General features: G+C 41.7%; 2 protein-coding genes across 3 annotated transcripts; both read right to left on the bottom strand.

The window, feature by feature from the left end:
- Nucleotides 1-459: 459 nt before the first annotated feature.
- On the bottom strand, nucleotides 460-4,156 carry LOC133969008 (gastrula zinc finger protein XlCGF57.1-like). Its single transcript, XM_062405308.1, has 2 exons — nucleotides 3,871-4,156; nucleotides 460-2,714 (listed from the first exon to the last, which is right to left on the bottom strand). The coding sequence occupies exons 1-2, from the start codon at nucleotides 4,154-4,156 to the stop codon at nucleotides 1,375-1,377; spliced, it is 1,626 nt and encodes a 541-aa protein (XP_062261292.1). The 3' UTR covers nucleotides 460-1,374.
- A 10,614-nt stretch (nucleotides 4,157-14,770) lies between these two features.
- Nucleotides 14,771-19,548, bottom strand: dusp12 (dual specificity phosphatase 12). Of its 2 annotated transcripts, XM_062405097.1 has the most exons (9): nucleotides 19,389-19,548; nucleotides 18,535-18,799; nucleotides 18,178-18,291; nucleotides 17,490-17,608; nucleotides 17,318-17,405; nucleotides 16,660-16,751; nucleotides 15,875-15,954; nucleotides 15,713-15,765; nucleotides 15,130-15,270 (listed from the first exon to the last, which is right to left on the bottom strand). In XM_062405097.1, exons 2-8 carry the CDS (start codon nucleotides 18,795-18,797, stop codon nucleotides 15,739-15,741), a joined length of 783 nt encoding a protein of 260 aa, XP_062261081.1. In that variant the 5' UTR covers nucleotides 18,798-18,799; nucleotides 19,389-19,548; the 3' UTR covers nucleotides 15,130-15,270; nucleotides 15,713-15,738. The 2 variants fall into 2 exon arrangements, with proteins under 2 accessions (XP_062261080.1, XP_062261081.1); XM_062405096.1 differs by lacking the exon at nucleotides 15,713-15,765 and having other exon boundaries at nucleotides 14,771-15,270.
- Between the last annotated feature and the right edge of the window lie 5,940 nt (nucleotides 19,549-25,488).

The raw sequence follows: 25,488 nt of genomic DNA, 5'->3' as shown, positions 1-25,488 counted from the left end.
GTTTTATTAGAATAATGAATAAGCTCAAATCTGTCAGCTAGTTGTTTGTATTAGTTTCAGCAAAGAGTCCTCACATGTGAAAATAAAAGTAAAGAAAATATGTGAAATCTTACATTGTTGACAAATCAACAAATGTATCATTTATGACTAGTTTTCTCAACTGTTCACATAACCTTAATTATCTTGATGCTTCCTGCATCTCATTCACATTAAAAGTCCTCCTCTGGCCTCACTTTGTTGGATAGTTTTGCCTCAAGTTGCTGTAAAATATGCAGATGTTTTAATCTAAACTGAGCTGCCATCTTGTGAAGCACATGTTATTACAAATCATATTAGATGTGAATAAACAATACATCACAGCCTGTCAAAAATATATGTTAAATAGCTATACATTTATTTCTCAACATGCGTGATTTATTAAGACCATGCAATTTCATAATTATTTTTAATTTTCTTGGATATTAACAGATACATTCACATCATACGCAAACATAAAAATAATGTTGTACAAAACAGATCTATATACAAAACAAAGCTGATTTCTCACCTTCACATCTGAATGTGTTGTTTCACAGTTTAGACTGAAAACTTGCTCCTGAATAAATTTGAGGCATCTCTCCCGGGATATATTTAACCAGCTCAGTAAAGTGAGTGGTTATGATTCAGATGAACTTTTAGGTTTCTATTGTATTAGGTTAGTGGGTGTGTATGTCTCTCTTAAACTCTGGAGCGAATCAAACAAACACAAAGTTCTGTCCAGGCTTTAATAATTTTGGATGAGTATTGTTTTTTATAGAGAAACAGTAAAGTGAGCTCAGGTCAGTGAGTGTGGAGGACGACACTCAGACTCTGGTACAATACAAACCAACCACTGCTTCTGTTCTGATCCTGAATTAACTGTAGCTTCCAGTCGAGACCCACCGCCTCGTTCACCTCTCTCCTTTGTCTGTGTGTTTGAGTGGGGGCGGGGCCTGTGGGAGCGTGTGCAATGCTGCGTTCCAAAAAACTGTTAAACTGATAAAAACAGGTGAAGGAGGGACTCTTAATTCTCTATTCACAACAGTAAACTATGAATATGTATAATATGAATAGCTGCTGATCAGTCCTTATACATTTTTTGTTGCAAACTATGCAACTGAATCACTGTTCTCCTTTATGAATCCTCATATGACTCGTTAAATTGTACATTCTGTTAAATCTTTTACCACACTCAGAGCAGCCAGATGGTTTCTCTTCCGTATGCATTATCATTTGTTTCTTTAATTTAGCCGATTGAGTACATTTTCTATCACACCGAGTGCAACTAAATGGTTTTTCTCTTGCATGCATTCTCAAGAGTCTCTTTAAATTAGCCGAAGCTCTAAATTTTGTATCTCATTGAGTGCAACTAAAGGGGGTTTCTCCTGTATGAATCCTCATATGTTCATTCAGCTGATTCTTACATCTAAATGTTTCTGCACACTCAGAGCAACCAAATGTTTTCTCTCCTGTATGAATCCTAATGTGAATATTCAGCATTTGCTTTTGGCTAAATATTTTACCACATTCAGAACAACTAAATGGTTTCTCACCTGTATGAGTTCTCATATGTAACTTTAAATTATTTTTATGGGTAGATCTATAACCACATACAGAACAACTAAATGGTTTCTCTCCTGTATGAGTTCTCAAATGTATCTTTAAATTATATTTATGGGTAGATCTATAACCACAATCAGAGCAACCAAATGGTTTCTCTCCTGCATGAATCCTCATGTGAATATTCAGCATTTGCTTTTGGCTAAATGATTTACCACATTCAGACCAGCTAAATGGTTTCTCTCCTGTATGACTCCTCATATGTACATCCTGTTGGTTCTTATATCTAAATCTTTCTGCACACTCAGAGCAACCAAATGGTTTCTCTCCTGTATGAATCCTCATGTGAATATTCAGCACTGGCTTTTGGCTAAATGTTTTACCACATTCAGAACAACTAAATGGTTTCTCTCCTGTATGAGTTCTCATATGTAACTTTAAATATTGGTTTTGCTTATATCTGTTACCACATTCAGAACAACTAAATGGTTTCTCTCCTGTATGAATCCCCATGTGTCTCTTCAATATGTCCTTTCGTCGAAAACTTTTAACACACTCAGAGCAACTAAATGGTTTCTTATCAGTTTTACATATCATATCACTTAAAGGCTGTTTGTCGTTTCTTATATTCAAACCAGACTCAGGCTCCCTGGTCTCTATCCAATCATCCTCACTGTCGTCGGTCTCAGAAGACTCTTCAGACTTGTGCTCAGGACCTGGTTGTAAATATCCATCAGGCTCCCTGGTCTCCATCCAATCATCTTCACTGTCTTCAGTCACTGAAGACTCTTCAGTCTTGTGCTCAGGACCAGTTTGTGAATATCCATCAGGACCTGAGTTCCTGGCTGGTTCTGGTCTTCCAACGTCCGCTCTGTTCTCCTCATTTTGACTCTGATGAAGCTGTGATGAATGAGGTTTCTCTTCGTCTTCTTCACTCTTCACAGCGAAAGGAGTCAATGTGAACTTGATATCAGACTCCTCCAGTTGTTGAAGCTGCTCTCCCTCCTGATTGGTCCAAGGTTCCTCCTGTTCCTCTTTAATGTAGGGGGGCTCTGGGTCCTCCTGGTCCGCAAGAGGTCTCCACTGCTGCTGCTCAGGGGGAACCTCTTCTTTACTCACCACCGGCTGCAGGAAGTCTGCATGGAGAGTAGAGAGGTTTGGTACTTTTTGGTCTCAAATAGTGTCAAATAGTATAAAAAACAATGTGTTGATACAGATACTTTATTTATACTTTTCCAAAAAAGGGAGTGGCTCTATCTGAGGCAGTGGCACCAGACTTCCGTAGTTTGATAGTATGATATGTAGTTTGTGAGGCTACAGTTGTGTGCAGGTTAATCCTGGGTTGAAAATGAAGGAATTACAGTGTCATGGTCTTTATTTCATGCTCAACAAATTTGTGTTTATCTATTGAGTGTTTTCTTGTTTGCATTTATGCATGTAGGTGTTTTTTTGACAATGGATAAGAAGCCTTAATTTTATGGTTTAATGTACATGTATTGGAACTGCAGGTTTTCCTGAATCGTGTGAAAGAAAAGTGTTGAACCCACAGGAAATATACAATTCTTATTTAAACCTGCAAACACTGGCTGTAGAACAGCTTGCTTATGTTAACGGATCAGAGCGGTCAAGCTGGGTGCTCTTCTAAAGATTTGCAGTCTCGCCCACTTTTTTCACCTTCTAAGCAGTTCATAGTTGAATATAGAGAGAAAATCTTTCAGCACAGTTTCAATGCTACTATCTCAAATACGACAGTGAGCACAACTGCTAAATGAAACCTGAAAACACAGGTTTCAGACATAACTCTCCTTTCAAGCAGACAATTAGGTCAATGTTCAGTCAGTGGACAATCCATGAATACAGATTTCACTGAGTGTATTTTCTCACATGAATAAATAAAAAATATTTAATTTCTGCTACAACTTGTACTTCTATTAAATAGAGTATTGTATATTTGTCGCTGCCTTTTATTTAGTCATATCTGACACATGCATTCATTCATTGTCTCTGTAACTATCTTTCTCCTATATTATTTCATTAAAAGTTTTATTTTCTATCCTTTGAACTGCAAACAGGTTTTTAATTTGACCTGACTGTTTAAATTATTTACACTATTATTTATTATTTAGGTCAAAAATTCAAAATCAACTTCTTGAAGCTGCTAGTGATGAGTTGCTCTGCTCACTTTAAATACATTTTAGAGCCACAACTGTTTGTGTCTTTTGAAGCAAACCAAAGAGCAGCTTAGCTCCACTAGCTCAGCTAGCTTTCCGGCTCCAGGGAGCAGGGACTAACCTGCTCTGTGCAGCCTTATTTCGGGCTTCATCACGGCGTCGATCAGCCTCCTCTGGCGGCAGATCTCCCGCTCTGACCGCTCCAGTCTGTCTTCGTACTCTTCCACGGTTTCCTCAAACACAGCGGCGATCTCCTTCGCCGTCGCCGTCAGCCGCTCGGTGAGCAGCGATCTCAGCGCCGGGACTGGAGCCGTTTGTTCCTCTTTCTCCACCTGCAGCAGAAAGTCTTCAGCGGCTGCGCTGATCCGCTCATGTACCGACACCCGCAGCAGCTGCATGGCGCACATTGTCCTCCTTTCTGTAAACTGTGAGTCTCGAACAAGCAGCAACAACCCGGACTGAGCGACGAGGCCAATGAGGAAGTGCTGTGGCCTAGTGGTGGACGGATCGTACCAAATATCAATAGTATCAATACTGTTAGGATTTCAATATTTTACCTATAGTCTCTGTCTGACTGAACTCTAAATGATGTGTTGGATCCAGTGTGGCGGATTCTGAGTCATGTGGGCTGATCGTGGTGCTGGTGGCGGACCCTGTGTCGCGTTGGCATTGGGCACGGGCGGTGGACCAGGACCGCAGTGGTGGCTTGTGATGCGTCCTCCTGGTGGGCGGCGGTGGACGGTGACTGAGGACTGAAGTGGCGTCTGGTCTGGATGGTGGATCGTGGTCTAGATGGTTGCTGAGCATGGACTGTGCTTCATCAATGCTGCTAGAGACTTTGATTATTGATGATGTTCTCCTGCACGTGGCATCTATTGCACTTCTGTCCGTCCTGGGAGAGGGATCCCTCACATGTGGCTCTCTCTGAGGTTTCTACATATTTTTACCCTGTTAAAAGGGTTTTTTGTAGTTTTTCCTTACTCTTGCTGAGGGTTAAGGACAGAGGATGTCACACCCTGTTAAAGCCCTATGAGATGAATTGTAATTTGTGAATATGGGCTATACAAATAAAATTTGATTGATTGATGATTGATAAATGAATAAAGATAGAAGCAGTTTGAGCCAGATAAGGCCCTCACGCAAATGATTAATAATAACCTTTTCCTTCCTAGTGTGTAATCTTGAAAATTAAATGTGTCTGCGTTATAGTTGTGTTTCGTTGTTTTGGTTAAATTGTTTTGAATGTCTGTACAAACAGAATATTGTTTTGATATAGCAAGAAGACAATAATCTTTTCTCCAATTGTCAACACCATTGGCATGCCATCAGCTGTGTCAAGGTCTTGGGAGTGGCTCCTTGTCACTTCCTTATTCCAATACCAAGAGGATGGCCTACGCCTGCACACTTTCGAGGAGGAAGAACCAAGATCTACTGTTATAAAATAGACAGGCGCCGGCTGTTTGATGCGTTTTGATGGGTCTCGTGTTCTGATGCGACTTGTTGGTAGCCCATTGCTTTGCTGATTGTTACCTTTCATTGCTTTCTAAATAAATACTTGATTGAACAAACCGAGTTCGGCTCATCTTCTCATATTTAGGATAAACCAACACGCCTGACAATACCAACGTTGGTCTTGATCAACACCAATGTAATGAGATCGAATCTTTAGTTGCAATCTCCTGTCTGCACTGCTGAAGCTGTCTGTGTCAGTGCCGCTGTTTTCAAGAGCCGCTCCACTCACAGCGCAGAGCAGGCCCACTTTGTTCCTTCTCCCCCTCCCCGGCCAGCAGCACAGCACACAAGCAGCACAGAGACGAAGCAGAAGAATGGCAGAGAGGAAGAGGAGCGCCGTGTGGCTATATTTTCAGATTCGGGCTCAGTGGTGGAGGAATTTTGTGAGGACACTTGACCCACTGTACAATATACAGTAGAAATTCTTTGATGGAGGGGAAACTACCAGCTCCTTATGAAGACTGCTGCTCTAAGGTCAGAAAGGCATTGAGAGGTGTGGACAAAGTTGCGCTTTCAACTGACATGTAGACATCACGAGCAACAGAGCCATACTCTTTGTAACATATATTTATTGTTTTTTTTTTACTTTTAAATCATTTTACATACTTGAACATAAATTAACCTTCCCCCAAACAGAACATATGGCAGTATATAAAATAACAATAAATAATACAATTATCACTTGAAAATAAATAAATGGCTAAGATATAATTAAAAAATAAATGCAAGGACAATAATTACAATGAAAATACCAATTTGGTTTAAATAAATAAATGAATGAAAATAATGTAAGTTAAATAAAAAACAGTCACAAACATTGAGCAGAGCACAGCACCCATTCCTCACAACAGATTAGTCACTTCACATTTCCAGTTCCTCTGCAATGTCTCAATTTTTAACATATTCCAAAAACATCTCCCAGATATTGTAAAATTTAGAACTTTTCTTCTTAACAATACATTTTCGTTTTTCAAGAGCCAAACTTGATGTTAAGTTTTTCAACCATTGGCCTAGAGAGGGGCAACGGACATTCTTCCAACACAGAGCGTTTGAGCACAGTCATGTCTGGACAGGAGGATCTGTAAATTTCCATAACAGGACTAAAGGCCGGCGCATGCTCCTGCGTTTTCACGGGCCTGCAAGCGTAAAGCCTGAAACATGCTTCTGCGTTTTCACGGGCCCGTAAGCGCAAGAGCCCTTCCGGGTCCCTTACAGGCTTATGTATCCCTTCTTACGTGCTGACGGGTGTCGACCCCCTTTTCTAAAATTTACGGCAAAGCTCCGCAAGCTCACTCAGCCCGCAAGGCTGTGATTGGTCTGCTCTACATCCCTTCTTGAGCTGCATTTCCGGTTTCAAGCCCCATAATACCGGCAGAAATCACGGAAGATTTAGAAGAACGAATATGGACCAAATAGAAGAGCACTTGGCAGAAGATATCCGATAGTATGATCACTTGTATAACCTGTCACTGACTGGCGGATTTGTCCGCCAGAAAAAGGCTACGAGGAGCCGCAGTGGCTATGTAAATAAACATTCGACGAAGAAGAAAGAAGGTGTCTCTAAGGTCGTCTCGACAAAAAGCATTACTCCGCCTAGTGTTCTGGCGCGGAATTGCTTTGTAAGACGCGCAACGGTTTGGGAAGCATGAATGAAAACGAGTCTTGCGCCACAGCGGCGTGAAAAGACGCAGACGCAGTCGCAGAAGCATGTTTCAGGCTTAAAGGCCAAATTATACTTGTGTTGCACGGACGCACGCATGCACGCGAGACACGCAACACGCCCCTTTCATGCCCTCTGGCGTCTTGCGTGCGTCCGTCGATTTTTCTAACTATACAACAAAACGACGCAAGCCTCACGCAGCCCGCAAGGCTTGTGATTGGTCGGCTGACTACATCCCGTCCGGAGTCTAGTTTCCGGTTTCATGCCCCACAATATGCGGAAATCACGGAAGATTTAGAAGAACGAATATGGACCAAATAGAAGAGCACTTGGCAGAAGAGATCCGAAAGTATGACCACTTGTCTAACCCGTCACTGACTGGCCGATTTGTCCGCCAGAAATAGGCTATGAGGAGCCGGAGTGGCGATGTAAATAAACAGTCGACGAAGAAGAAGACGTCTCTTCTTTGTGTGTTTTGTCTTTGAAAAAAAACTTTACACCGCCTATGGTTCTGGCGGTGAATTGCGTTGCAACACGCGCAGCACGTTAGAGAAGTATAAACCAAAACGAGTCCTTTGATGCAGCTGCGTGGCCTTCCGCGGTTGCAGTCGCAGTACTATAATTAGGCCTTAAGAGCCCTTCCTGGCCCCTTACGTGCTTATGTATCTCTTCTTACGTGCTTACGTGCATCACCCAATTTTTCTAACTATACGACAAAGCTCAGCGAAGCTACACAGCCCGCAAGGGATGTGATTGGTCTGCTAACTACATCCTTTCCGGAGTCACATTTCCGGTGTCATGCCACATGATACCGGCAGAAACAACGGAAGATTTAGAAGAACGAATATGGATCAAATAGAAGAGCGTTTGGCAGAAGAGATCAGAAAGTATGATCATTTGTATAACCCGTCACTGACTGGCGGATTTGTCCGCCAGAAAAAGGCTACGAGGAGCCGCAGTGGCTATGTAAATAAACAATTGACGAACAAGGAAGAAGGCGTCTCTAAGGTCGTCTTCGACAAAAAACATTACTCCGCCTAGTGTTCTGGCGGGGAATTGCTTTGTAAGAGGCGCAACGCTTGGGGAAGCTTGGGAAAGCATGAATGACAAAGAGTCCTCCGACACAGCTGCGTGAAAAGCTGCCGACACAGTTGCAGAAGCATGCCCCGGCCTTAAAGGCCGATTTATAGTCGGGTTGTACGCACACACTCATGCACGCAGGATACGCAACACGCCCCTCGCGTACCCTGTTGCGGCTTGTGTGCGTCCACCAATTTTCTAACTATACGACAAAGCGACGCGAGCGAAGCGCCATCCTAGAGGGACCTAACCCAAGGGACCTTTCCTTATAATGGAGTATTTTAATTCAATTCCCTTAAACTTTTGTGGTGTGGACATATTTTCAGGATATTTGGTAACATACGTCACCACAATAAAACTCTGGCTAGAAATAGATTAAGGAATACAAAAGACATGATGTGTCACGGTCTGGCATTTCAGTTTGTATTTTTCAGCCTATTTGTTAAGAGTGTTTTCTGTTTCCTGTTTTATTTTGTAGGCCCTGTTTCTCGTGTGTGGTCACTTCCTGTCTCTGTGATGGTCTCCCCCAGTCCTCATGTGTTGCACCCCTGTAAGCTCCTGTGTTTTCTCCTACGTTTTCTCCCATGTGTTTAGTGTTTATCCAGTTTTCCCCTTTAGTGCCTAGTTGTCTTGTTTGTTAAGGAACTTGTTTAATTAAAATTAATATTTTTGTTTATACTCTGCGTCTGGGTCCTACTGCTTACTGCTTCCCCAAATCCCTGACATGATGGAAGAAATAATAGATTAAAAGAGGCAAAGAGGTAAAAAGAAATCAAACGGCTAGCAATGAAAATAATATTAGCTAAACCTAGCACTACTACTGAACACACTAGTGCTTGTTCATGAGGATAATGGCAGTTAGTTCACCTCGTTAGCGTAGCTTAGCCTCCGTCTCAGTTGTATTAGCTCTTCCTGTGAAACAAGTTCTATTTACTAATTTAAAATAGACGGCACACTTAGTTTGCTGCCTCTGAGAGTTTTGGCAACATTTTTAAATGGATTTAATAGATTAATGCCAGAGTTACATGGTTTGGCAAAGTAAGCATGCGCTGAAGGGGTGTCCGTCCCCCTTACTGCAGTGAGTGTTCCTGGAGTCCCATGGACGTTTTGGTCGTCCACCCCACTGGCAACAATCTGGGACTCATCCCTGCAGGCAAGAACACTTAGACTGGGATTGAACCAACCACCGTCTGGTTAGAGGATGACCCGCTCTGCCCCCTGAGCCACAGCCGAGGAGAGAGGGTAGATATGTCGGGAACAAATTAGTTGTGTCCAATGTCAGAAATGACCAAAAGCAATTAAATCAAGTGACATCCTCAAGCCCCTTATGCAAGGGAAGTCACGTTAAACACACACACAAACACACAGGTAGGGTTGCCAACCGTCCCTTGAAAAATGGAATCGTCCTGTATTTAGAAACAAAAGCACCCGTCCCGTATTGAGCTGAAAAGGGACGTGGGGTAAAAAAAATGGTCAAAATTATGACTAAATCTATTTTAACCTTCGTTGACAAGACGAGATGAAAATGTTGGTGGTTGACTTAGTCACAACAATTTTTTTAAACATCATCGTATAAGGCTGTCATGAAGTACAAGGAGCGGGCGAGTGTGTGTGTGTGTCTGTATATATGTGTGTGAGTGTGTGCATGTGTGTGCTCCCAGGATCTTGATGCATCTAAGAATCAAGACATTTCCAGACCTCTAGTGTGGAACGTGGTGAAACCGAACCCTTTCAGGACCCTGAAAAAAAAAAGAAACTTCCTCTGCCAGAGTGTCTCTTTTGGCTCATTTTGCTGTTCCCAAGCCCGGATAAAGGAGGAGAGTTGGACGTAGAGCTAGCAATGCCGCCCCACTTAACACTAACAGTGCGGCGCACATGATCCTGCGGTGCACATCATCCTGCACACATCATCCTGCGGCACACATCATCCTGCAGCGCACATCATGGTGGAGCGCACATCATGGTGGAGCGCACATCATCCTGCTGCTCACATCATCCTGCGGCGCACGTCATCATCACCGCTTATCATCGTGCGGAGCACATCATCCTGCGGCAGACATCATCCTGCGGCGCACACCATCGTGTGGGGCACATCATCCTGCGGCGCACGTCATCATCACCGCACATCATCGTGCGGAGCACGTCATCCTGCGGCGCACATCATCCTGCCACGCACTTCATCCTGGCGCACCTCATCGTGTGGTGCTGCGCACATCATCCTGCGGCGCACATCATCCTGCGGCGCATATCATCATCACCGCACATCATCTTGCGGCAGATATCATCCTGCAGCGCACAGCATCACCGCACATCATCATGGGGCGCACATTATCTTGCAGCGCACATCATCCTGGGGCGCACATCTTTGCATATCGTCCTGTGGCGCACATCAACGTGCGATGCACAACGTCCTGTAATGCACTTCATCCTGCAGCGCACATCATCGTGCAGCGCATATCGTCCTGTGGCGCACGTCATCCTGTGGCCCACATCATCACCGCACATGATCATGCAGCGCACATCATTGTGAGTGCACATCATCGTGCGGCACACATCATTCTGCAGTGCACATCATCCTACGCCGCACTTCATCCTGCCGCGCACCTTATCGTGCAGCGCACCTTATCGTGCAGCGCACCTCATCCTGCGGTGCACATCATCATCACCCACATCATCCTGCAGCACACATCATCACCGCACATCATCGTGCTGCGCACATCATCCTGCTGCGCACATCATCCTGATGCGCACATCATCCTGCGCACACTTCATCCTGCGGCGCACATCATAATGCGGAGCACATCATCCTGCGGCGCACATCATCACCGCACATCATCCTGCAGCACACGTCATCCTGCAGCGCACATCATCACCGCACATCATTATGGGGCGCACATTATCTTGCAGCGCACATCATCCTGGGGCGCACATCTTTGAATATCGTCCTGTGGAGCACATCAATGTGGGGTGCAAAACGTCCTGTAATGCACTTCATCCTGCAGCGCACATCACCGCACATCATCATGGGGCGCACATTATCTTGCAGCGCACATCATCATGGGGCGCACATCAGCGCACATTCTCTTGCGGTGCACATCATCCTGCGGCGCACTTCATCCTGCGACGCACATCAAAGGAGGACGGTTGGACCTAGAGTTAGAAGTTCCAACCCACATAACAGCCTTTTGATTAAATTTGATATTCTAACATTTAACAATACAGGACAAAATCAATTTATGTATGTGGGTCTAGTTACAGAATTAAAGTCATGAAGTTATTTTGAGAAATGATGACCTATTTCAATGGCAAGATAAAAAAAAAAAAAAGAATCAATAGAAGAATACGGAAGCGTAATGCATTAACTTTAATTTTTTTTTTTTTTTTTTTGGCATTTGCCTAGGAATTTCTGAGATAATTATCCCAGAAAAACCGAATAATTTTTTTGTGAAGTGAATGTAATACGCATCTGTAGAAGAAAGCTTATTTTAAGTTCTAAAGATATTTAGGGTGTTTTTTTTCTCACTTTCTGTACGTCCTAGAGCGACCATTACATTATGAAAATTAGGCGATGACGTAATTTAGCGACATCTAGCGACTTTTAGGACTTGCAATAGTTACTTTCCTTACTGAGGAGTTGGCAACACTGACAGTGAGATCAGAGCTCGTTCACGTGAAGCAGCCGCTCACTGACTGCTTTTAACAGTGGAAACAGTGAAACCACACAGAGTTTCTCTGGTCTCAGCTGCTCAGAGATCAGCGCCGCAGCTTCTTGATCAGAGCAGAAGCTGCAGTTGGTTTCTACCGAGCTTCAGTATCTGTGTTCGCCTCCAGTCTGACCTGCTCTCACTTTTTGTTTTCACATTCCCCAACAAAAATATATACGATTACATGTATGTTATTTTTATTTATTTCAAAATAGTGTACTTCTTATTTCATACATTTCAAATATGGGGAGGACTCAAATAGCCCTACTGTGTTTAATTTATTTCAAAGTAGGCCGATACTTGCCTGTGTATTTTCTTCTCCTCTTCATAAGCATTTAGTGTTTTCCTTTGTTGGAACTGGTAAAAATAACAATAAAATGCCAACAGTTTTCTTTATTGTCGCTCTATAATTTCATAAATGGAACAAACTATAGTTTATTATAGTATAACTTTGAAGCGTATATAATACTTTATTAGCTTTGTTGACTAAATGTGACTAAAACTATGCATTTTCGTCTAAAGAGTAAGACTAAATCAAAAATAGCTGCCAAAATGAACACTGCTTTATATGAAAATTTACGGTAAACTTGTTCCCAGGCAATGTCCTCCTCTGGGATCAATGAGCTGACAGCATATTCACACATGAGTACGATGATACAGAATACGCTCATCCCATTGGTGGAGGAGGTACTGTTGCTCGCGGAGAAGATAGTGGAAGATAAGTAAGTATAAGGAGAAGATAGTAGAAGACAACAAAGCAGCATGGGTGACAGTGACACAGACGCTGACACTACTTTAGAAAGAAATACAAGTGGAAAACGAATAGGCTATCTCCACATAATGTGGTATTGAGCTGTTGAGTTCATGATTTTTGTTTCTTCCTGTATTACTACAACTGTAGCCTACAGTCATGGCCTTTGAGGCACAAATATGTTTACAATTTTCCTACAGACATTCTGTTTGCAATTTTGTTATTGCACTAAAAATATGCACTATTTCAGGATGGATGTTCTGCTTTCTATATATTGCTTTATATTAATGTATACAGTTTTAAGTTAAGCAAGACAGGTTTCTGTTTAAGAAAGATTCTTATTTTATTCAGTTAATTTTGTTTATTATTAAAGTGTATTGCTTGATAATAATTTGTTTTCCATGTGTTCATGTCACTCAAAAATATGCATCTATTTCAATTCAGGGTCAAATAGTTAAAAAATCGTTTCACTCAAAAAAAAGGGGCTAAAAGAATTCACCACGCAAGGAAGGGTGAAGGCAATGGGGTCGGCCGGCCCAGCCATTGAGGTGTCCCTTATTTATTTTAAAGGGAGTTGGCAACCCTACACACACACAAAGAGTAGTTTGTAAAACTGGAAGGGATATCCCCAGTCATCAATTACCAGTCAAGTTCTTATGAGAGAAAAGGGAAAACCTTTCACCTCAGTCCTGTCTGTCTTTCTTGTTTTCACAAGTTTTCACTTCACCTTATTCAATCCATTCTTTTCACCTCTTTTGCATAACTCTCTGTTAAATTTTCAGTGTGTGCTCCAGTTTTCCCGACAGCAAGTTGAACGGTGGCTGGAGGCAAGATGCTTTGCATGAAATATTGTCCAAAGCCAAACGTTGTTTGTAGTGTAGGACTGTAAATAAACAAACAGCGGATGCCACACTCAAATGATATTTGGTGGGTTATACAGATGAATAACATTATACACGATTCATCGACACAACAGTAATACGAACCGTTTCCTATTTTTAAATCCCATTTTCCAGGACCATTAACACTCTCTATCAAACAAATCTGTAAAAACTATTCATGAAATCCTACATAACAGTATTATAAATATTAATTATTCCACGATACAATTTTTTACTGTGTTAGAATAATGTATAAGCTATAATCTGTCAGCTATTTGTTTATATTATTTTCAGCAAAGTGTCCTCACCTGGGAAAATAAAAGTAAAGAAAATATGTGAAATCTTAAATTGTTGCAAAATCCACAAATGTTGTATCGATTATGACTAGATTTCTCATCTGTTCACATAACCTTATTTATCTTGATGCTGCCTGCATCTCTTTCATATTAAAAGTCCTCCTCTGGCCTCACTTTATTGGAAAGTTTTGCCTCAATTTGCTGTACTATCTTGTGGAGCACATATGTTATTACAAATTATATTAGATTGGAAAACACAATATATCACAGCATTTTTCCAGCTTTTAACAACTGGTGTAACTTCCCTCCATATCTCAACTGAAAACAGTGTATTACAGCGTATATATGATTTATTCAACATTAGAAATAATGAATAGCCTTTAATTCATGTGATTAGTTACTGAAAATATGAGTATTAATCATTCTGACTGGTTCATGTCAGTTTATTGTGGCCACAGTCCTACAAAATACTGTCATTTGAATAATATGATCTGTTTTCTAATTCTCTGCCTGTCAGAAAGTTGAGTCCAGAACAAATCTCTTTGTGTCGGATCCATCAGTTCTTCTCTCAGCCTGGATCTGAATCACACTACACCATCAGGTGGAAGTTTCTTTGTTTGAGCCATTTGTGAAATATATGTTTAATAGTTATACATTTATTTTACAACTTGTCTGATTTATTAAGACCATGCACTTTCACATTTACATTGTAGTTTTGGGCTTGAATGGGACCATTATGGACTTCAGTCCCAATTGGCTGATGGTTAATGTTCTGTCTGTGCTTGTTTAGTTTTTTTAAGCTAGGGAGCAGAGAGCACACTCGTTATGGACAGGGCTCATATTCCGCACCACGGTCTTTGAGTACATTAAGAAACACATTCTGTTTGTCTATTGTATAACTAGAAGGAAGTTTCAGTAAAGCCACGCTAACAGTGTGATTTATGTGAATTTAAAAATAAATCAGAATGAACTAATAAATGCTAATGACATGTAACTGACCCAGTGATATTTAAAAGACAGCTGATGTTTACGGGACCTCTGTGAAATACTGATAAGCCCTACAAACAAACACACATACCCACAATTATATATTGAGCAATTAACATTAATGATCCTGAAATAATTCTCCACACGTGCAACATTGCAGATGAATTTACTCAGAAACAGAAACAGAGCAGTTTTGTGATGTTATTTTATGGATATTTACAGATGTTTGTATTTAAATGTATGTAAAGCAAAACATTCAAGTCATACCAAACATTAAAAAACTTAAGGCTAAAGTGCCCTTGATAATGAGTTGTACAAAACACCCCTTTGATTAAACTAGAATCAACAGATTGTATTTAATTGCTTATTTTTTTTCATTTGTGTGTACATGTTAGTTTAATCGTCTTCTCGTATGTGGGACTGGTTTGAGGGACCGTGAGGAGAGTGTGACATTTCTACATGATTTCCACACTTTCCCCGGCTGTTTGAGGGGTGAAGACCTGCTCTTATATCTGCATGTTCAGCGGTCGGATCTCGTCCACTCTGTTGCGGTGCAGCTGGAAGGCGGGGGCGACCCAGCGGCCACACGAACACTGATCCCCACACCAGTTGAAAGAGCCCAGCTTAGAGCTACACTTAGGACACAGCAGCTACACACATAAAGAAACACACAGGGAGAGAGAGAAGAGAAACCGCAAACGGTCAGTATCACTTGATGGACAGGTGACGTCACGTTAGCTCGTCAATCCAGCTTCTGTTGCCTGCTCGGGTTCACCTGAGCTGACAGGCCAATCCCCGTCTCTGATCACGACATGAGTTTGGGGAGAGGGTTTCACTCACATATGTATGGAAGCCCATTTCCACCACTGTGATGAAGAAAAAAAAATCCTGTATCTCATTGTTATGACTTTGTGTTTTATTTTTATGGATCAGTGTCTCATTATTATGACTGCTACTACTGACTGCTACTCTGACCGCAGCAGAGCAGGAAAGCCATGGTTGAGAGACTGTGGTCAAGCCTGCCGCTTGATGTGTTTGCATTGTCCAAACAGCAGACTGTTGTTTCTCACGTGGAATTGATTTAACACTTACATAATCGTTGTGAAGCGATGAACAGATCACAAAACCAACTGGGACATGTGGATCTGTGGATACACGCCCTCAAAGGACATTTTAGTAAGTTCTTCAGTGTGAAGACTTAGTTTTAGGATTGTGAGTGTGAATGTGTGTGAGTGTGAGTGTGTGAGAGTGTACCTGTCCATCCATCACCCCAATTAAAGCTTGTTCCATCCACTGCACTGGTTCAATGAAGTAAGATGTACACTGGACCTCTCCTAGACAACACATTTTATTTCTTTATTACAACTTCCCCGTGTGACAGAATTAAGTGAAAAACTGACTTACATTGATTTAAAATCTCATTTTTCAAATATTATTGTTATATTCAGTATTTTGACAGTTTGAAGTCTGCTCAGGTTGACATTCACTTTTAGACTTCGTAAACATTTCTGCCTATTGGTAATTTAACATGCACACAAGTCTGTTGTGAATGATCATGTTGAGAATATGAACATAATCTAATTATTCATCACGCTGTATAACTAACATTATCCAGGTGTTCTTTTGAGCAGCAGTGCCTCTGATGCTTCCACATGAGTCACTGTTGTATCTTTTCTGAGGCAACGTTCACACTCATTCATCTTCTTTTTAAAACATATTTGTGTGGTCATTAATGTAAATCTCAATCCTAGCTGCATATCAGAAACAACTACTGCCCATATCAACATGCACATCAAATGATGATCAATGCACACTGGTCGTGTGTATGTGGGGGTCAACAGAACGCAGAGGGTTGCTTAGATGCAGAAGATACTATGAACACTGAAAAGTAAACAACCCTTGTAATGAGTCTGTGTGTTCAGATATGACATCACAGCCACTGCTGCTGCTACTTGGTTTTCAGACCACCTCCGTGCTCCTGTCCCTCTCACCTCATGCTGTCTGTCTACCTCTGAGTGTATCACCAGGTGTTATCTTACCAGTGAGGTTACTGAACCTCTTGTGAGCAAAGGCTGACGCTCCTTCTCCTACTGGGTGACTGAGAATACTGGAGCCACGGAACAGAGTTCGTCTGCAGAGGAGAGAGCTGGAGTCAGGCTGTGCATTTCCCAAAAAGTTCAATTATTCCTTTTAACCTGCGGCAGTGGTTTCCATTCATCATCTAGACTGTGTCAGCTCGAAACATGTTAATTTATCCACCACAGTTTCATAATCTTGCTGGTGATGCCATGAAATTGTGAGTTATGATCATAACATTTAACAGTTATGTGGAGGCATCACAGACACTAATGACAGCAGAGAGTCACACAACCTCATAGTTTCAGCTGCAGTTGTGGCAAAAATGTAGTTCTCCCCCTCTCTCTCTCTCTTTCTTCACTCTGAATCTGTTGCACATGAGTGACCTTCATGCACATGCTTCTCCGTTACAGCCATAGCTTAGAATAATTCTGTGAGAAATGCTGTATTGATGACAAATAAAATCTGAAGCCCTTATTGTCACCATCATAATTCAGGAAGAAAATTACAAATACAGTAGTTTCTTATTTAAGGTCTTTAAATATTCCTACACAACATGAATCTCCTTCATTATAAAACCTCCCCACATTCAGCCACTGTATAAATGTTTGCACTTGTCACCTGCATTTCCTGCAGCGATAGGACACTTCAGAGGAGCTGGAGTGGGCAGGGTCAATGGCAAACAACTCCTTGGGAACTTGCTGTAACTCTAAAAAAAACAAACACCCACAGTTAAAAAATAATGCACATTTTCAACAATCAAATAATGATGAAAGATAATGTGTGCATTTACCAGGGAACTTCTCAGTGATCTTGCTCAGTCTGTATTGCTTGTACAGAGGACTGGAGGCGTCCACTTCACACTTCATGGCCTCATAAAGATATAATTGCTCCTCAAAACCACTGTTGACCCTGAAATACATCAGCCGCTGTCAATGTCCCCATCTGCTTCTATAATAATGACATGTCCAACCATTCTGTCTACCTCTCATAAAAACTCTCTTGACCAAAGTTATTTGATCACTTAAAGGCTGAAAGTGAAAAATCCCACAACACACAACACAAAAACTTTCAGGCCACATCAACACCATTACGTTCTAATACGATCTCTGTCAAGACGAAAGTTTTAGCCAGAGTAGTTATGAAGAAACAGTTACACAATACAAAATACCATGAAGAAAAAACACCAATGGCAAAAAGTAAGAGCTGGGATTTTCTTTTCTTCGACCAACCACAAAGTAGAGCTGTTACTGACAGTAGCTGTTAAAAAGGATTTGCATTCACCTCTGATAATCAAGTGGTGACTAACAACACTCACACAACCAAATGTACAGAAGGTGATTTGTAGAGTAGTGTGGATGACAGACCTAAATGTTGCTGCAGTGATGGGTTTCAAAACTAAATTGTAGTAGTGTGGCCGTAACATCAGTGATTTAAGCTAATTAATGAGAAAGTGCTGACACACAGAAACACACACTTACTGTACATCCTGTTTGACACTCTTCAGTCTGTGATAAGCCTCTAAGAAGCCCAGCTGGTGTCTCTTCATTAGATAAGCAGTCACAATGGTGGCACTGCGACTTCGACCAGCCTGACTGAGACACACACACACAGTCAAATGCCTTGTTGGGTTTTTGTTTACCATACAGCAGAGGTTTCAGAGTTTGAGGCTGCGAGCCTCCCATATCACAAAGTTTGGAAAAAGGTACCTCCTGAGGTGACAAATGTCACCTCAAAAAACTCTGGCTAGAAAAAGATCAAGGAATACAAAAATACATTATTGAGTAAAAACCAACAGAGCCAAACTTTAGGTCTTCCCGTTGACCTCTGACCCTTACCAGTGAACAATGACAGTCCCACCTCCAACCACAGCCTCCTGAATGAACAGGAAGCAGTCGTCCAGGTGACTCAGGAGGTCAGAGGTCACCTCGTCTAAAACATTGACCCATTTCATGCGGAAGGCCCCATCAGCGGGAAGCTGAGGGGTGGCATCGACAGAGTCCACAGACAGGACATGAGTGACAGCGGCATCAGCCAGTGCCTGCCTGTCATTGAGGTCAGCCGCGATGCCAATGTACAGGCCGGGGGCCACCAGGATCATGACTGCAAAGAGAGACACAGAGAGCTCACATCTGTCTGTTCTTACCAGGAGCAAACGTGTCGATTTGTTGTAAATCACATCCCTCATGATTGTTTTCTCCTATGTATCTAAAAGACTTGATACAACAAATGTGAGAGGAAAGACGGTCTAGTTTTCTTCCAACGCAACTGTGTTGATTAATTGATTGATTGTGTTTCAACTTTGTTAAAGATTTTTGCTTCTAAAATGTGTGCATTAATCATTGAAAGAGAAAAATCCCAATTGTCCATTTTTTCTGTCAGTACAAGAACATATTAACAGTGCTTATTTCCTTGATTTTGAATTGATAAATTAAGTTATTGTATATATATGTTTTCATTCTTCTTCTATCTCTTTCTAGTTATAACGCACATTTCATACACGGAGGTCAAAACAGTGTGCTGAACAGGGACATTTTAAATAACACAGAGAATAAAAACAATAGTAGAATAAAAGAGGCAAGAGGTAAAAATAAATCATACGGATAGCAATAATAATATTAGCTAAACTTGAGTTAGCACTGCTACTGAACACACTGCTGCTTGTCCATGAGGGTAACGCTAGTTAGTTCACCTCGTTAGCGTAGCTTAGCCTCCGTCTCGGTTGTTTTAGCTCTTCCTGTGAAATTTATTATATTTACTTATTTTAAAGAAACTGTAAACTAGTCATATACAGTTACATAAAAAGATAAAGTAGACGTCTATCACTGTTGCACTTAGTTCGTCTTGTAAAAAGTCCGACCGGAAACAAAGCCGTGCGGACGTCCGTTCCCTCCTCTTATAAAGGTTTACCTCATTAACGGTTTTACAGCATATTCTGGAGCTGAATGGTATTTTCTGCTTCTGCAAATATTTAAATCACATCCTATAACATTTGACAGGCTAATAGATGGTGCTCAAGTCCGTGATTAGAAAAAATTAGTCTGTGTAATATTTAGATGTCAGATAGAGCTGAGCTGCTTCGGCATTAAAGAATATAGAGTGGTTGCACAGGGTGAATATATGTGTATATATATATATATATATATATATAGTTTGTTTTATATTTTCATAGAATCTATCAATAGCCCAAAATAATGCTAGTTTCTCACCTTCACATCTGAATGTGTTGTTTCACAGTCTATACCTTTCACCTGCATAAAGGTTCTTCTTTTTCTTGTGCATCCCTGTCATTTGAAAATCTCTCACCAGCATCTCAATGGACCCGTAAACAAACACAAACATCATTCAGTTTAGCAGGATTGTGGGATTTTTTTAAATAATGGTGATAAGGATAATAAGGATAATGAAAGTTAAGGATTCAGATAAACTATTCTACTTAAGTTTAATTTGTGTGTGTGTTTTCTACGTTATTGATTTAAATTACCCTGAGTTTTAGGCCTATGTTTTGATAACCTGTGTTTGTTTTGTGTGTCTGAGACATGACATTTCAGTACAGCTCTTGCTAAAGAATGTTTTATTATACAGTGCAGAATTCGCAGCTGCATAGTTGTGAATGAGGAGGAACAGTATGATGACAGACTGATGTTTGTGTTATTATTATTGACCTTGTCCAGTTTGTATACAGATGTATATTCCCTTACAACTGTAACTATGTGTAACTATGCATTTCTAGCTGTTAAGTAATTTTTTAGTGCCATTTTGAATTTGCATCAAGACTAATTAATTATTCTCTGAGATATTTTTAACTCCAGTCTATCAATTAATCCTAAACCTAAACTCAGCTACAAATCATTTGAATGTCTGGTTCTTAGTCTTCCACGCCAATCCAGGAACCACCAACAGCCAATCATATTTGCCGTAGTTTACCGTGCTCCAAGGGCTTATACTGAATTTTTAAAGGAATTCCCTGAGTTTTTATCAAACTTAGTCCTAAAGACCGATAAAATTATTATTGTTGGTGACTTTAATATTCATGTTGATAATAATAAAGATTGCCTTAGCGTAGCATTTATTTCAATACTAGACTCTATTGGTTTCAGTCAGTGTTACAACCTTGAGGTTGTGTGGATGAACAATCTGGCAGAGGGTGAGGGGAAACACAGGGTACAAATAGAGAGTGCTTAATGAGAAACAAGGTACAGGTGCGTGGGGAAACAAACAGGAAGTAAAGCTAGACACAGGACACAAGAACCCGGACAACAAAATAAAACAGGAAGTGGATACCAATAAACAGACTGCACAGATGTTACAGCTTCATACTATGCAGCTGTCCTCTCCTATTGTGTCTGGCCTTGTGCGAGTTGGGTTGCGATCCCAGTTACCAATACAGGGGGTTGACTTAATTCTCGGGAATGATGTTGCAGGAGTTAAAGTGTTCCCCTCCCCCGAGGTTGTTGAAATCCCCACCGTGGTAACATGTGACTCACCCTCCATTTTTCCTGCGTGCGCCGTTACACGTGCCAAGGCTCGTAAACTAAATGATGTGGTGCATCTTTCTGATACTTTCATGGTACAGGATAATGTTGTGGTAGATGGTTCTGTTTTGGGTGAAGCCCCAACTAGAAGAACAACGGTGGAAAAAACGTATGACCATTTGTGGACGGTTCCAGATTTGTCTTTGTCCCTGGACAAAGTAGAACTGATTAAGGCCCAACAGAGTGACTGTACCTTAGTTAGTAGTTTGTCTGCAGCTTCTGAAAACAGAAGGGAGGGGTCTGGCACTTACTTCTTTGATGATGGTGTCCTAATGCGGAGGTGGTCTTCTGGGCCTGACAGTGACCACAATACAATCCGACAACTAGTTGTGCCAACTCCCTTTCGTGTTCAAGTGTTGAGTTTAGCACATGATCATAGTCTGTCAGGACATTTGGGCATTTCCAAAACATATCGGCGCATCCTTAGGTATTTTTTCTGGCCGGGATTGAAATCCGAAGTGGCGGCATTTTGCCAATCATGTCATATTTGACAGGTTGTGGGAAAACCTAACCAAATGATCCCTCGTGCACCCTTACACCCTATCCCTGTAATAGGAGAACCGTTTGAGCAGGTGGTGATTGATTGTGTGGGACCGCTTCCAAAAACTAAATCTGGCAACCAGTATATCCTCGCTATGATGTGTGCTGCCACTCAATATCCTGAAGCTGTGCCCTTACGCACAATAAAGTCAAAGGCTATTATAAAAGCACTAGTGAAATTTTTTACCACATTTGGAATACCTAAGCATATCCAGAGTGACCAAGGCTCCAACTTTATGTCGAAAACCTTTGCTCAAGTAATGTCCCAGTTGTCTGTTAAACGTGTGCCGTGTGGGAAACCACACAAGAATCCCTAGGTTTTAATCCGGCTGATCTTGTTTTCGGTCACACAGTGCTTGGTCCGTTGCGTTTACTCAGAGAAAAGTGGCTGGCTGGCAAACCAAATGTTGCTCACAACATTCTAGATTATGTCAGCGCTTTCAAAGAGAAGTTGTACCATGCTTGTGAAACAGCTAGACAGTCTCTTGCTTCTTTTCAGACCAAAATGAAAAACAGATATGACCAGAAAACTGTGTCGAGAAAGTTCCAGTCTGGTGATAAGGTTCTGGTTTTGTTACCAGTTAGTGGTTCTGGCCTACAGGCAAAATTTTATGGTCCCTATGTCGTGGACCGCTCGTTAAGTGACACTAATTATGTGATTAAAACCCCTGATCGACTGAAGAAATCCAGAGTATGTCACATAAACATGTTAAAACAGTATTTCTCCCGCAGTAACGACCTGTCCCCCATAGTCCCTGTTTCTGTGGTTGGGGTACCACCCCCCAGCAGGGAAGAGGATGAAGTGATTGAGGGACGACTTTCAGTTCCCTGTGCTCGCCTGAAGAACTCAGAAATTTTGTCTAAGCTGGACGAGTTTCTGTCACATTTGGCTGAGCCAGCTTGTGACGATGTGGTAAGGCTTATCCATAGTTATTCTAAAATTTTTGGTGATATCCCCACACAGACCCATGTCCTTTGTCATGATATTGATGTTGGTGAGCACCAACCCACAAAACAACATGCTTACAGAGTAAACCCTACTAAGCGAGCGATAATGCAGCAGGAAGTTGAGTATCTCCTCCAGAATGGTTTTGCTGTGCCTAGCTCCAGTGCGTGGAGTTCTCCATCCTTGTTGGTGCCAAAATCTGATCAAAGTTTCCGATTTTGTAATGATTTTAGAAAGCTTAATGCTGTGACGAAACCGGATTCTTTTCCACTGCCTCGGATGGAGGACTGTATTGATCGTGTGGGTTCTGCAAAGTTCGTAACAAAACTTGACCTACTAAAGGGGTATTGGCAGGTGCCCCTGACTCCTCGCGCCTCAGAAATGTCTGCGTTTGTGACACCAGATAATTTTTTGCAATATACCGTAATGCCTTTTGGCCTCAGGAATGCCCCTGCAACATTTCAGCGACTTATGTCGCAGGTGCTCTCTAGCGTTCCAGATTGTGAGGTATACCTCGACGATGTTGTTGCCTACTCTTCTACTTGGGCTGAGCATGTGGCAACCCTGACAGAGATTTTTTGCCGTTTGAGTAATGCTTCCCTTACACTGAATTTAGCAAAGTGTGACTTTGGTAAAGCCGTGGTGACGTATTTGGGTAAGAAGGTAGGACAAGGTCAGGTGTGTCCACTTAATGTAAAAGTACAGGCAATTGTAGATTTCCCAGTGCCCAAGACCCGGCGTGAACTTCGACGTTTTTTGGGGATGTGTGGGTACTATCGTGGATTCTGCAGAAACTTTGCTGATATTGTTGCTCCCCTCACTACCCTGTCCAGTCCCTCTAAACCCTATGTGTGGACTACTTGTTGTCAGGAAGCTCTTGAATCTGCTAAGGCTCTTCTCTGTAGCGCACCTGTTCTTTCTTCCCCAGACTTTCTGCTGCCCTTCAAACTTGAGGTTGATGCCAGTGGTCACGGGCTGGGGCGGTGCTGCTGCAGGAGGATGTTAATGATGTGGATCACCCGGTCTGTTTCTTCTCTAAGAAATTCAACAAACAACAACTAAATTACAGTACTATTGAGAAGGAAGCATTAGCTTTACTCCTAGCCCTTCAACACTTCGAGGTCTATGTCGGTTCCACTCCGCTGCCTGTGGTTGTGTATTCAGACCACAACCCCTTAGTATTCCTGTCCCAAATGCGTAACAGCAACCAGCGTTTAATGCGTTGGTCGCTGCTATTGCAGGACTTTAATATCGAAATTCGGCATAAGAAAGGTAAAGATAATGTCATAGCTGATGCACTTTCGCGTTCCGGTGACCTGTGAAATCGATAATTTTCTTTTGGGGAGAAATGTTCGATCTTTAAGGGGGAGGTGTTACAACCTTGAGGTTGTGTGGATCTCTCTCTCTCTCTCTCTCCTCTCTCTCTCTCTCTCTCTCTCTCTCTCTCTCTCTCTCTCTCTCTCTCTCTCTCTCTCTCTCTCTCTCTCTCTCTCTCTCTCTCTCTCTCTCTCTCTCTCTCTCTCTCTCTCTCTCTCTCTCTCTCTCTCTCTCTCTCTCTCTCTCTCTCTCTCTCTCTCTCTCCTCTCTCTCTCTCTCTCTCCTCTCTCTGATTGTGTGATGTGTTTCAGGTGTGTCTGTTCGAGTGGATGCGTTTCAGGTGTGTCTCTTTGAGTGGGTGGATGTGTTTACAGGGAGCGGATTGGTTCCAGCAGGGATGGAGGTGGATCGTATTTCCAGGATAAGAGGACGGTTCCCAAAATGCCTGCGGTTCTCACTCCTCTTGCCACTGGACCTCCAGCCGGACTCAACTTATGCAGCCGTCTGTAAAATTGTTCTTTTGGTAACAGCCCGTTCTTGGTAGGGGTGGGTAGCATTTTAGTTCGAACCATGTTTTCTCCTGTTTTGTTGGTGAGGAGTTAGGTCAGTATGATGTCTTTTGTTTTCTTTAATTTTGAGTAGGGAAGGTTAGGTTGTTTCGCCTTAGGGTTGTTTTCTGTTTGTTATTTTGCTGTAAGCCCACCCTAAAGCAAATGTGTCAATAAACACGAACGGGCTGTTAATTGTTGTGGCTGGTTCTTGGGAGTGTGGCAAGGAGGGGGGGGGGAACAATTGTACCATGTTGCGATTATATTTTCCCCTCGACAGGGTCGTAACATCAGTGTGTGCACAAACCTACTCATTGTGGTAACCACACACTTGACCTTGTATTATCGTACGGTGTCGCAATTGAAAATTTAACAGTACTTCCACGCAATCCAGTTCTAAGGAGAAAAATAAGAAAAATAAGACCATTATTTAATAACCTTTGATTTTTCAATAGCTGAATATATGCTACTAATAAAAAACTAATTTTCTAGATGTCTACCTGATAGTGCTGTAGCTAAATTTAAGGAAATAATTCCGATTACATTTTAACCCGTATTATCCATAGATATAAACATCAAATTCTTCAAAAACCTGAGCTCCACTGAGATCGACCACCTCGTCGATAGCTCTGCAGACTCATTACGATTAACATTAGACTCAATAGCGCCTCTAAAAAAAGAAAAATGTCAAACATAGTAAATTAGCTCCGTGGTATAATTCCCAGACAAATGAGTTAAAACAATTAGCAAGAAAACTAGAAAGGAAGTGGAGCTCCAACGTAAATTTACAACAGAAAAGGAAACAACGTTTTCCCTCTATTTCAATAAATTCCAGACCTTAACATAGGCTGTTGTGAGATAATATTGATTGCTTCATCTCTGAGTGGTCATACCGTTTTGGCTCAT

This window comes from Platichthys flesus, chromosome 14 (genome assembly GCF_949316205.1).
Source record: "Platichthys flesus chromosome 14, fPlaFle2.1, whole genome shotgun sequence".
Lineage (NCBI taxonomy): Eukaryota > Metazoa > Chordata > Actinopteri > Pleuronectiformes > Pleuronectidae > Platichthys > Platichthys flesus.
The sequence above is the reverse complement of the archived record's forward strand: the minus strand, read 5'-3'. Positions and strand labels throughout refer to the sequence as shown.

Excerpts from the sequence above, each read along its gene's own strand:
- LOC133969008 (XM_062405308.1), bottom strand. The coding sequence starts at position 4,156 with ATGTGCGCCATGCAGCTGCTGCGGGTGTCGGTACATGAGCGGATCAGC. Across the intron at positions 2,715-3,870 it reads AATAAGGCTGCACAGAGCAG|ACTTCCTGCAGCCGGTGGTG; the intron begins GTTAGTCCCTGC and ends CTCTCCATGCAG.
- dusp12 (XM_062405096.1), bottom strand. The coding sequence starts at position 18,797 with ATGATCCTGGTGGCCCCCGGCCTGTACATTGGCATCGCGGCTGACCTC. Across the intron at positions 17,609-18,177 it reads AGTGTCAAACAGGATGTACA|GGTCAACAGTGGTTTTGAGG; the intron begins GTAAGTGTGTGT and ends GATGTATTTCAG. Across the intron at positions 17,406-17,489 it reads GATCACTGAGAAGTTCCCTG|AGTTACAGCAAGTTCCCAAG; the intron begins GTAAATGCACAC and ends TGTTTTTTTTAG.